A 13,743-nucleotide genomic window follows, 5' to 3' on the forward strand; every position below is an offset into this window, starting at 1 on the left:
TTTGTTTACAAATGTAAATAAAAAAATGTTTTTAAATAAAAAAATAAAAAGAACTCACCAAGTTACATGGAAATAGGCTCTGCACATACCAGCATCACAGCTTATACAAACACCAGTTCGGCTAAATCGGCTATCTTCACATAATGAACATTCCTAGAGGAAAAGAAAATGGGGGTAAAAAATGCTCTGAAAAATTAATTTATTAGTCACAAAAGTGTTATGTATATATAGCGAATGGATATCATAAAATTCATTGATTATTTAACAAACAAGTCGTGGATTCATAGCTTACCAAACAGCGTTATTTCATGGATTTAAAGAGTTCGGATATGGCATAGAAAAAGAAAATGGAGAGAAGAGAGAAAAAGGGGGAAAGAAAAAGAAAAAGGGAAAAAGACAATAGAAAAGGGGGGAAAAAGACGATAGAAAAGGGGGGAAAAAGACGATAGAAAAGGGGGGAAAAAGACGATAGAAAAGGGGGGAAAAAGACGATAGAAAAGGGGGGAAAAAGACGATAGAAAAGGGGGGAAAAAGACGATAGAAAAGGGGGGAAAAAGACGATAGAAAAGGGGGGAAAAAGACGATAGAAAAGGGGGGAAAAAGACGATAGAAAAGGGGGGAAAAAGACGATAGAAAAGGGGGGAAAAAGACGATAGAAAAGGGGGAAAAAAGACGATAGAAAAGGGGGGAAAAAGATGATAGAAAAGGGGGGAAAAAGACGATAGAAAAGGGGGAAAAAGACGATAGAAAAAGGAGAAAGAGGAAGGAGAGAGAAAAAGGGAAAAAGAGAGAGGAAAGAGAGAAATGAAATAGTGAAAAGAAGAAGCAAAAAAAAAAAAAGAGAAAAGAGAGGGAAAAAATAGAGCAAACTCTAAATAAGATAGTAACGATATCCATAAAAAAGGTCCGAAAGCAAATCAACAATTATCACAAATTTTAAAATACCTTTCATTACTTACTTTCGCTCCCCATCTAGCGTAGGGCATTTCAAATAAAGTTACAGCACTTAGTCGATCCACATCTCCAAAGGCTACTCCAGGGGTATAGAGTGCACATACCAAATGAACCCACCTACAATGAAAAAAATAAAAATTATTGAATGACATTTCACCTTTTTTTTTTTTTTTTTTTTACTTTCTCACCCCAAACAAGGCATATTGTTACTTGGAATGTAAGGGCTACTATCTGGGATCGTATCTAACAGGGGACTATTGGGAGTTGAGCAGCGATATGTATGTTCACATTACAAACTTCTATGCGTCAGTACAGTCAGGGAAGCAGGAAACAAGGATGGAATTCCAAATCCTAGCAGTCCAAGAGAAGAAACTATTAGCGTAGAAGGCTTTCTGGAATCTAGGAAACTCAACAGTTAATGGGGTGGGATTTTGCTGCTTGTCAGACACAGGGATGTGACATTGCAGTGATCAGACAGAGATTGTAGCTTGGCTGATAGTGTGGGATCTATTACATGTGAGACCTTTTGTGCCTTGTCAGAGAGAGAGAGAGAGAGGGAGACTAGTGGTGAATGCACTAGCCAAGATGTGGCAACAATATTCCATGCATGAGCGAATTGTAACTTTGTAAAGATATAGGATGATCTCTGATGTTAGTAATTTTCTAGCACAGTAGAAAGAGCCCACCTTCTTTGCAGCAGCCTTGACAATGTTCTCAACATACTTGTTCCAATTCATGTTGTCTGTGAATGTTAAACTGATAAGTTTAAAGCAGGAGTTCTCAGGTAGGGTGTTATTAGTCATGGCAACCAGTGGTTGAGAAGGCTTTCTTGTAATTGTTAAAGGAAAGAAGCTTAGCCTTAGTAGTATTAAATGTTATATTTATGCACTTCTGAAACTCTACGAATCTTATCATCTCGTCTCTGTGCAGTGTGGATGTTGTTATAATTTTATGACGTTATCCATTAAAACATATCAATACTTTAAGTTGATGAGCAAATATTTGAGAATTCTTGCGTGAATGAAAAGAATCATAAAATACATCTCTCAGAGATCTCTTAATGGTGACGAACCTGTTTTTACTGCAGGTTTCAGATTTTAAAAATCATTAGCATGGGTGCCCGACGTTGTCCGGCCGTTTGGAGGTGTGTGAAAAAAGAAAAAATGTGTTAGTAGGCAGGCTCTAACTCGTGACGCAAAGGCAAAGGTATTAAAAAAAAAAAAAAAAAAAAGTGGTAGTAGCGAGGAGGGGGGGGGCGAGGGGAGAAATTAAAACAACAGTCGGCAGCCCATTTGTAGAGAAGTGTTTAAAAAAAAAAAAAAAAAAAAGTGGTAGTAGGCAGGCAGACTTGAACCCGTGACAGGAAGGCGGAAAAGAAAGTGAAAGAAAATTTGACGTGTTACCGATGCTCCATCGTCCGACTGAAAGTTCGCAATGTTGAAAATAAGTCAATGAAACCGATACGACGACTTGCAAAAATGGCGATACAAAAAAATTAAAAGACCCCTTCCTGTAGAAAACCGCCCAGTTGAGGGTGAAGGAATTAGTGTTTTTGGCCAATTTTTCGATATGTTGTCCAAAGGGTTGAGGTTTAAAACGATACCGGTTTGGTCAGGTACCATCGCCTCTGTCAAAAGTTTTTGAGACACATACAAACACACACACATTTTGCCTTTTATATATATAGACTAGCGAGGGGTACCCGGTGTTGCCCAGGTGTTTGGAGGTGTGTGTGGTTTTGGGTAAATCAAAACTCCAGGGGGGGGGGGGTAAAATAAAAATGTTTTGGTAGGTAAGTATGAGGATCGCACCCGAACCCTTGAGGCAAAGTGGGAAATTAAAGTGTGAAAAAAAAAGAGTGCGACGTTAACCATTGGGCCACCGCGAGATGCTAACGGAAACACGTTTGAATTTATTTAATTACTTAAATTAGCAGGTGCACGTTTTAATGACTTAATGAGGTCAACTTTTGACTGCGGGGTAGCATTGCATTTAGTGCGGGAATGCTTCCCCCCCCCCCCCCCCAAGACGTTGGGGGTAGGGGGAAACAGCTCCACTTGTCGAAATTGAATAGCAATTGTCTTTCTGATATAAGAAAATAATATTTCCACATTGAGTAAAGCTCATTGCTTTCGGACATTTCTGACGATCGAGACCGGAAAAATAACGCAAGAATTAGTGTCGCTTTTATTATAGGAAAAGGCCTAACCCACATGCGGTGAGCGAAAACTGTTGAATCTTTATCTTTCCGAAGTCGAGCAAATTGAATAGACAGGCGAGCTCCGTTGTTAACTCTTGAGATACATGTGATATATATTTACATGTGATATAAAAAGTTTTAAAAAGTAGTTAGGCGACCAACCGCTTCTCTGAAAAAAGCCTTTTGTAGACATACAGAAAAAGTGAACACACATACATACATACATACATTTTCGCTTTTATATTTATAGATGAGAATTGCTCCATGCAGAAAAACGGCCAGATGACCAGCTTAGAGTTGACCGTTGGGGCCAAAATTTTGATATTTTTCGTCCGAAGGTTGGAGCTTCAATATGATACCAAATTTGTCAAGTTTGGTTGTGTCTGTCGAAAGTTTTTGGCAGACATAAACACACACACACATTTTCACTTTTATATATATATATATATATATATATATATATAGAGATAGATGAGAACTGCTCAGCCAATAAGCAAAACATTTCACAAGAGAAAAATACTTTCTTGAATGCCACATCTTATTACGCACTACATAAACATTGCGAACAAAATGGCTTCGCAGAAAAACAGACTATGACGTGCATTCTAATTCCTGCTGTAGTTGTTCATTTAAACCTGGAATCATAAAAATTGGTCAGTCACCTCAGAAGATGTACAGTAATAACACACTGAATTTCCAAGAGCTACAACAATTTTAAATGCCTGTACATATAGACCAAAATAAAAGATATAATACAATATATGAAAATGGTCAATTGGGGAGAGGAAAATTATGTTCTCAACTTCTTTATTAACTCAGTGTTTGAGAAATAAAGAACTTAAATGGAACATTCGAATATCTATGTATCTCATAGACTTCCAGTGTTAGCCCCAGGTTATGCGCCACTTGATTTCTGAGAACTTCGACTGAAGTAAAGTAAAACAAAAACAGATTGGAGAAATCGGGTTTGTATTACTGTACACATAGATTCGAAAAAGTTGTCAAAAAACAAATATATAACAAATAAATGTTATCAAAGGCAAGATAAGTTACTTTTCTACCAAACTGGATATATTTTTTGTGTTTTTATTCAATGTAACATGTTTATTCAGCTCGAAAACCATACAGTGTTTACCAATGTATTGGAACATTCAAGATTAATAAATCCAATTTTTGGGTTTCCCTAATTATAACTTTTCAGGTTTCATTGTTAAGCCTTTGTGCCTTTTGCCACATTCTGGATGTAATTCCATACTTGTAGATATACGAAGCAAACCAAAAAATGAAACGAAACGATACAAATACTATAGCAGACAAATTATTTATGACAAAGCAAATGCCTGCCTGCCTATCTCTGGCTGTCCTACTGGCGCTTTAAATTAGGGGAAAAATTTTGGTTCACTTCTCCCCAAAGGGGCTGTCCAAAAAGCACAGACAGTATGGCTGGCTACGTCCTTGATTAAACTTGGGAATTTATATGGAATTCTAAATGAAACAATTTGCTTAATCTAGAGGTAGCTTGTTCTCATTCCATCAGTCATGATTAGATAGAAATAATTTGTAATTGTATTCTTAATATCACCTATATTGAGGATAGACGACTTTGTTTGGACTTCTCTATAGATTTCAGAGTTCAACATAAGGATTTCACTAATACAAGATGTACCTGAAGGTTAAGTGAGTAAAATTTTGTTTTGTTTAACAGCATTTCAACCTCTGAGGGTCATTTAATGCCAAAAAAAAAAAAAATAAATAAATAAATAAATAAAAAATAAATAAATAAATAAAAAGGTTTTTATTGGAGTATAGGGTATATAACTTTGTTTCATTTGTTATATTTTGCTGAGGAGATTAGCAGGTTTTAGGAACTTTATACCTTATCAGAATGAAGGATTAAACATGTCCAGTTTAATTGTTTTGTCTGAAGGTTGAAGGTTGTGAGAATACCATACAAGATGAGAATAGTAGTCAGAATTATCCAAATAAATACACATCAATCCTTACCTAAAAAAAACCCCCAAAAAACCCCGAAACAAATCTTTGGTTCAAGAAATATGAATAAAAAAAAAAAAAAAAAAGAAAGAAAGAAAAAACCCATAGTATATGTGAGGGAGGGAAGAGGAGGCAGGAACTAATTTTTTGATGAATCAAAGTATTCTACCTCCCCTATTTTCCTCATCATAGATAATTTGAAGCTTGGCAAAATTAACATTTCCAGAAGAAGGGAAAAGAAGTAAGACAAAATATGACAAAATGGGGAGAGAAAGAGAAGAAAAAAATGAAAAAGAGAAATAAAATAAAGTCAAGACAGAAATCAAATTATTTGAAAAAAAAAAAAAAAAAAAAAAAAAAAGTCTGCCTTTTCTGAATTACAAAAAAATGGAGAATTGATTATTCATATTATTTGGATTTATCGGACTACTTTTCTCATCTTTATTTTCACAACTTTTTGGTAACCTCTAACTTTCTTCAGGTGTATCTTATCAAACTGTAGAAATTTCTCTTGAACTGAGGATCTATAAGGACCCATGGCATAGAGGATAAAGTACTTAATAAAATTCAGTTGTAACGTTACACTGTTCTTGAGGTTGAAGGTTCAATCATCAGTGTGAGCAACACTCAAAATACAATTCTGAATTACTTAGAATTTATATTTGGTCATGACCGACCGAACAAGAACATGCAACCATCATGGATTAAATAAAGTATCCATACAAAATCCTGTGCTGATTCCCAGATTCGACAAAAAGATTCCCTGAGTTTGACAATATACCCCTGAAGAAAGTCTGAGGTTACATCAACCAAAACATTCAAAGAAACACTCAAAATAGGAAGAGGAGTAGTCTGAAGACTACAAATACAAAAAAAAAAAGAGAAAAAAAAGAAAAGAAAAGAAAAAAGAACAGAAAAGAAAAAAGAAAAGAAAAAAAGTGGCCTCATAAGGTTGGAGTTTAAATTAAAACTCTGGTGAGAATAAAGATGTGATCAGTAGTTAAACTTATCCAAATAATATAAATTATCAATCCTTATCTAAAAAATTTTACAAAATAATAATTTTAAATGCCATTTTTATTCAATTTTTTTTCTATGACTGAACCTTTCTGTCTAATACAATTTTTCTTTAACATGGTCATACTTTCATATATAGAGAGCAAGACAGACGCTATATTACTTACTTTCCAGCATCAGTTTCTTTAAAAATTCCACCATAATTTGGACATAATTCACAACTCTAAAAGAGAAAAAAATATTTTATCAGAAAAACAAAATAAAAAATAAGCAGAAATAAACAATAAAATTGAACAAATTATGTAATCTGCTTCAATATACTTTATTACTTTAATGTAAATAATTATGTTATTTGTGTAAAAATTTGTTATTCCAACATTATTTTGTTCACATTTTGGCCATCTCATTATATTTCACTAATAAAAGTATTGCTCATCATCTAACAATTTGAATAACCTTTACCTTCATGTAACCATGACCTTTGGTATTAGTAGCTGGTGATTCCTAGTAACATTTTATTTATATACTAGCAAAAGTACCCATCATTGACCGGGTTCAAAAACAGCCTACAGAAAATGGACTCTGATTTATGAAAGTATTATAGGTTATGAAAAGGAAGGGTTGTAAAGAGATAGCTTCGAATTTGGGGGTATCAAAACCAAAGCAAAATATGATGAAAGTAAAAATAAAATAGATAAACCCCATAATTTATAATACCATACCTGTTCACACTGAAACACTTATCACAATATTCTGTGGATCTATATTAAACAACCTTGTTAAACTTTGAGATATATTTCCATTCTATGGAGGTCAGGCGCGAATGAACACCCCATAATTTTATTATATCATTTTTCTTCAAACTGAAACATAATTATCAAAGTATACTTACGCAGATAGATATGAAAAGTCTTTATTAAAGTTTGTGCCGATTTCCATTCTATGGAGGCCAGGTGCGAACGCAGACCCCACAATTTTATTATACCATCTCTAAGTTAAAACATACTTATCAAAGTATTATGTACATCTATATCAAAAACACTTGTAAACGTTTTCTTTTTTTCATTTTTAAATGTTTTATTTCCATACTTTATGGACCAGGCACGAACGCAGACCCCCACAATTTTAATGAACCACCGTTCTGCCAGATCAAACATACCCATTCCTGTGTCTCGATACATCTTCTATCATTATATGTGATCAGTCAATTGCTATATATATATATATATATATATATATATATATATATAGCAATACACATGAAAAAATTTAAATGGCTTAAAATATTTCAATATTGGTATATATAGAAAGAGCTTGATAATCTAAGAAAGAATCTTTTTAAAATTTTTAAAATCCAATTAAAATCAAGGAAGTTATGACTATTTTTATGCCTTGCGCGTTTGGATATTTCCCCTCTTTAAGACGATATGCGTTTTGTCACATTTTTTACCCTACTTTTTCAGTAAAAATGCTATATCTTTGTTAAAACGCAAGACTAAGCAATGAAATTTGCCATATAAGTGTATTTGTGTATTTTTGTGTAAGGAATATGCTGCTGAAAATCTCCAGAAATGAATGGTTTCCAAATAATCTGTAGTAAATGCACAAATATGCTACGATTGCTTAAAAATGCCATGTATGCATTAAAAGGAAAGAAGTTAGAAAACTCAAAGTTGAATTGTAATGCATTCTATGCGCCAAAAACTGAAATCAAAATCTAGAATTGGTTAAAAATGAATATATTGCAATATTTTTTGGTATTATTGTAGATTAATACCTTCTGTTACCCCTCCCCATCTGACCACCTCTCCAAAATATGTGATTCTACCTTTATAGACAATTGCATGTGAACAACTTAAAAAACTTTAATAAAAGATAAACAAAAATTATTTTAGAATTTAATATAAAATGATTTCCCATTTTGAATCATTTGAGTGTTTTAGGGCAGCTACCCCCCCCCCCTTTTTCCTATGATAGATAAATCCTGGGTGTTTTTTTTTTTTTTTTTTTTTTCTAAAAGGCGATTATGCGAGGTTTTAAGAGGATCTTTGTGCAATTATGAGAAGGTAGGGGGGTTGCCACTCTGACTTTGGGTTAATGATAGGGCTAAGGAAAATTATGTGTGAACATCCTGAAGACTCGATAGAAAAAAAACAAAAACAATTTTAGAATTTAGAGTGAGGGTTGGTTTCACATAAATGTAAAATAATTCATCATTTCAAGACGATCCTAGCATTTTAGGACAGTTGACCAATTTATTTTTTTTATGGGAGATTAATCATGTGCACTTTTCTTTAAATGTTTTTTATGCTTTTTTTTTTTTTAACGCTTATATGAGCTCAGAGGAAGTTTGTTTAGTGGGGAGCTCTGCCACTTGTACTTAGCGTTATTGTTAAGGCTAAAGGTTTTAGGAGGAGGTTTGCCACTCTTAACTAGGATTAGACATAGAATTAAGCGAGGTTTTTTTTTTGGTTTTTTTACAAGGGTGTTTGATATCCGTTGTGAAACTTTACAAGAATTATGACAAACAGACAAAAATAAATGTTATTTAAAAAAAGTGACATCCCTCTAACATAAACATGTTTGGAAAAATATCAAGTATTTTTGTCCCACCTATTTAAATATAAAAAAAAGAAACAAGTTTTTGCTAAAGCTGACAAATTGTTAAAAAATTTGAATTAATGTTATTTTGATTTTTAATTACATTTCATTTTTCTACGGTTTTTATTTTTTAACTGAGCACCTCCTACAAATATTTAAATATTGATTTTTTTCATTTTATTTTTTTTTAATAATCTGGTAGATTAGTTTCCATTCGATAATAATTCACTGAAAACATTTTTCAAAGGACGAAAATTAGAAGTGTGTACCGATGGTGTACCGTTCGTACACGTAAACCAAAACAATTGTATTTTACGTCTCCGCTTGTTCAAATATTTTAAAATTTAATACTACCCAATTTTTTAAAATATTTATATGGTTGATGTAAAACATGTAAGAAATTTTTTTTATAACCAGATTTTCAAAAAAAAAAAAAAAAAAAAAAAAATCGATCTGGAATAAAAATGAACAACAAAAACAAAATGTCTATTTACGCCATGCTTGTCGCTGCTGCTGATACTATTACTAATACTACAAAAGTCTTGATTCAAATTCATAACGATTTTTTTGGATATTATGTTTTTAAATTGCTATGTACCACTAGAGAAAACTCTGTCCAATCATCTTTTTAATGAATAAACATAGAAAAAAGATTGTTTTATTTAATAGTGAGTGTCCGAAGAAAAATTTTTCAAAATTTTCCATACTCGTCATTTTGAAATCTTTTTTTTAACAAAAAAACGAGTGGTCAAATGAATTTCGGACACTCGAAATTATTAAAAATGGCATCTCTTTTGGCTAATTTTCAAATTTCATTAAAAAATTCTTAACAGAAACACGGTATGAGTGTTTACAAATCGGGGGGGGGGGGGTGTTACAAAATCTTACCGAAAATTGTTTTATGATGTTCACATTTTTATCACTTTATTTGCTTAAAACTCTAAAAATATATAATATATGTTATTGTTTACTAATTTATTTGAAAGTATATTCATTTCCGAACAAAACGGTGGTATTTTGAAGACTTAAAGTGCTTTGGTTTTTAAAACATGACTATTTTAGCAGAAACCCCTTGAAATCTGATTATCCAAAACGTTTTATTGACCATGTGTATTGCTAATAATATATATATATATATATATATATATACACACACACACACACACACACACACACACAATTGCCCTGTCACATCGTCTTACCATGCATAATACAGGATCAAGTGTAATATTACAACATTTATAAAATTAAAAAGATAACTGCTCCAGCTTCTAAAGTTAGAGAAATTCTTGTCAGCAACACAAAAATAATATGCTATAAAACCAACATCAAGAAGTTAAAAATACTTTAATCTATATACATTAAAACATAAAAACCTGCCCTTAATCAAATTGCATTCCAATCCAGCCAAAATATACTAAAATGCCTGTGGTACCAATAAAACTTCAGTCTATAAATGACTTATCCTAAGTTTCAATCATGATTGATCAACATTGCTTGTTTTATGGTCAGTCAATAATAAGCACACCTGGATACGACTTGTAAAGATGAGGTGTAATAATGGATGGGTAGTGACAAAACAAGTATTGTTGGAAATTTATGACTAAAATTTGCTGGACAAGTCAGAGACAAACTCGTTTATTTGTATCAAATATGATTAGATTGCAGAAAGGACTGTGAATTTAATGATTCCAAGGGAGGTATTTGTGTGTGTGCTTGTGTGTGCGTTCATTCACCTATATATAAGGACTACTTACATTCCTGGATAATGCAGGGTGTCTTCTAGTTAAAAAAAAAATGTTGATAAGATAGAAACCAAAGTAAAAAAAAAAAAAAAAAAAAAAATTATGAAATTTCAAAATGAATTGGATCCGACTTACCGGTTTGACCCCTGCTTTGCAGGCATCACAAAACCAAGGTTCGGTACTTGCTGAAGATTCTGTACTGGCTGCCGATTGATTATCACTGATCCCATAACAACCTGAATACATCAAAATAGATTACATTCAAATAGTTTTATAATAAGTTAATAAAAAGCAGGTGCTACACGTGCAGTTAAAAAAAAAAAAATTTTTTTAATAAACTTTCATAATCAAAGATATACAATTCAGAAAGAATCCAAAAAGTTTTAATATATACACAGAGTATCTCAAAAATGTACTCACACTTCAACTGTTATCAGCATTGTCTGGACAACAATGGTAATCAATTTGAACATTTGTGAACATGATTCTTCAATTACATTTGTCTTCTGTATTTGAGCTATTTTATTTAACTCTATTTTCATGAATAAAAGTTTTTTATCATTTGAAATGGAAGTATATTTTTACATTTCTGTGAGATACTATGTGTGTGTATATATATACATACATATTACACACACAAAGGAATGTTATAAAAATACCCGTTCCAAGGTACATAAAATTTCCCCAAAGAAACGGTTTTGTACAAATTTTATATCTCTTTACAAAAATAAAAATCAGTGTATAATGATACTAAAACTTATTTCTAAAATCTTTCTTTTATGATATAATTTGGGTTTCAGAAAATGTCTAAAATCCAATCACATACAAACTACCATTCTCATAATATTTCTCAGTTTTGTTGCTTAAGTTTGAATCCTGTCAGCTTTATAGCAACACTTTTTATGAATGTTATCTTGTTCATCACATACGTACACAATTCTTGAAACTATTAAGAGAAACCAACACCAATAGAATCAGGACAGACAAAAAATTGTATCATGTCGATTCATACAAATTTACACCCCCCCCCCGATACATTTTAATCAGATTAGTTTTTGAAACAGACCTGTTAAATGTTCATATATTGAAAACTAATCTGTCATTTACTGAAAGAGAAACATCGGAGACTTAAATTGTCCGGCATTCACCGGTTGTAAATTTTTAAATTAAAAAAACAGAAGAAAAAAAAAATACTCAATAATTAAAATAATCTAAGGAAGACACTTTATATTTTAAACTACAATGATTTATCTCCCTTAGATTATTATATACAAAATTTTCGCTATCATAGCAATCGGGATTTTTTTTTTTTGCACACAAACTGAAGTCAGAGATTTTGGTATTGTGTAAAAAAAAAAATAAAAAATAAAAAAATGCTGGCAAAGGGGAGAGGTGGTGCTTATCCAGAATTCCTCCCCATAAAAGGAAAAAATAAAGAAAATGCACCAATGACAGAAAGGAAATCTTGTACACAAAAAATCTCATAAATTGATCAAGTAGTTTATTTTTAAATAAAATATTTATGGCTAAGCAACTAGCAGCAATTGCACAACGCCATCTTGAGAACAGTCTGAAGGAAAAGGGAAATAACTCCAAATAATTCAAACTTTTGCAAGATTTTCATGGGAGGAAAGATGGGCATTGGAAAAAACTCAAATTGGCTTAAAAATGATTTTCTTTATAAAAATAAAACTACTTTATCAACTCACATGATTTTTGGTGTACGATATTTTCATTTAGTCATGGGTACATATATTATACAGATTTTTATTTATTTTTGTTTTTACATGGCTGACAAGTGCAAAAAATTGTTAGTCCGAACCAATTATCGAAGTGTCAGGTACAATGGTATTTAGCTCAATGTTATAAAATCTGATAAGATAACATATTATCAATTTGATCCTCTTATTTCCCATGGTGAGATTCTGACATTTTTTGATGACTTGCAATCTCATGATCTATAGGATGGATTCCATTCGTATTCCACAGTTCTTGTTGATGGTCTGCATCCAAGTTTTCTTAAGTTGGACAATGCAAGAAGATTTGGATGCAAACGGTCAACAAGAATCTTAGACAATGGAATGTGAATAGAAGATTGGATACACAATAAAATAGATGATGATATGGTGTATCACTTTTCTTACCAAGATTTTTAAGGACGTCTCTGCTCATGATGAGAAAGCGACTCTGCTCATGACGAGAAAGCGACTCTAAAACTTATTGGTCTTTCTCATCAAATTTTTCTTTATCTTAGATGCATTGCTCTTTCTGGTTCTCATAAAATTTGTTCTCTCTATCGCTATAAACACTATCTCACACCTAAAGTTATTCTTTATCTCTGCAAATCTACTATAAGACCATGTATGAAGTATTGCTGTCATATTTGGGCTGGTGAATATCTGTCCCATTTGAGGGTTCTTGATGAATTGCAGCAACATTCCCCTGACCCGAAATGGAACACGTATATCAAATCCATTGCCAAGGTCGCTGGAAAAATGGTGGGACCCTTCAACCGTTCCAGTAGATATCTCACTCCTGATGCAATTCTCTACCTATATAAAAGCCAGGTACGACCAACGATGGAGTACTGTTGTCACATCTGGGCAGGAGCTGCTAGAAGCAGCTTATCCTGTCTTGACAGAGTTCAAAATAGACTTTGTAGCTTAGTGGAGGATGCCCTTTTCTCTTCCCTGCAACCTCTTTCCCCCAGAAGAGACGTTGCGAGCCTATCTCTGCTTTATTGTTATTTTCATGGCAAGTGCTCATCTGAGCTTCAATCTATGGTCACCCCTCTCCAAACTTTCACAAAAAACACTCGTCTAGCCAAAACCACTATCAATAATTCCCCACACTCCTTGTCTGTGCCAAGACCCAAATATAGATTCCCCAAACAAAGCTTCTTTCTTAGAACTGCACGCCTGTGGAACTCTCTTCCGATTGCCTGCTTTCCAGCTGACTACAATCTGTCTTCAAGTCCAATGTAAACAAGTTCTTGATGAACTGTCCCCCTAAGTAATCCAATTTACAAAATTCCCACTACTTATGTTTACTGCGCTATAATCACATTGACTAATGTATACCCATTAACTCTTATCCTCGAGTGGCCTCCGGGCCTTGATAAGTGGTGATTCTTGTGTAAAAAAACGTTTAATTTGGTTGATGCCACACATTATTCTTCTCTGCAACCTCTTACAGACGTGGTGTTGCTGATCTCAGTCTTTTTCATAAATACTA

The 13,743-nt window shown here is 32.9% G+C and overlaps 1 protein-coding gene across 3 annotated transcripts in view; it reads right to left on the reverse strand.

The window, feature by feature from the left end:
* The window catches only part of LOC145259979 (PHD finger protein 14-like), a 132,095-nt gene that overhangs the window by 65,769 nt on the left and 52,583 nt on the right, over positions 1 to 13,743 (reverse strand). For all 3 annotated transcript variants that reach the window (XM_080117972.1, XM_080117971.1, XM_080117973.1), the window contains exons 6-9: positions 10,645 to 10,745; positions 6,331 to 6,386; positions 960 to 1,071; positions 59 to 153 (exon numbers count right to left, since the gene is read on the reverse strand). In XM_080117972.1, the coding sequence (XP_079974098.1) occupies positions 59 to 153; positions 960 to 1,071; positions 6,331 to 6,386; positions 10,645 to 10,745 (364 nt within the window). The remainder of the gene's footprint in view (positions 1 to 58; positions 154 to 959; positions 1,072 to 6,330; positions 6,387 to 10,644; positions 10,746 to 13,743) is intronic.

Source organism: Euprymna scolopes, chromosome 35, assembly GCF_053919585.1.
Source record: "Euprymna scolopes isolate OS-2025 chromosome 35, ASM5391958v1, whole genome shotgun sequence".
NCBI classification, from domain to species: domain Eukaryota; kingdom Metazoa; phylum Mollusca; class Cephalopoda; order Sepiida; family Sepiolidae; genus Euprymna; species Euprymna scolopes.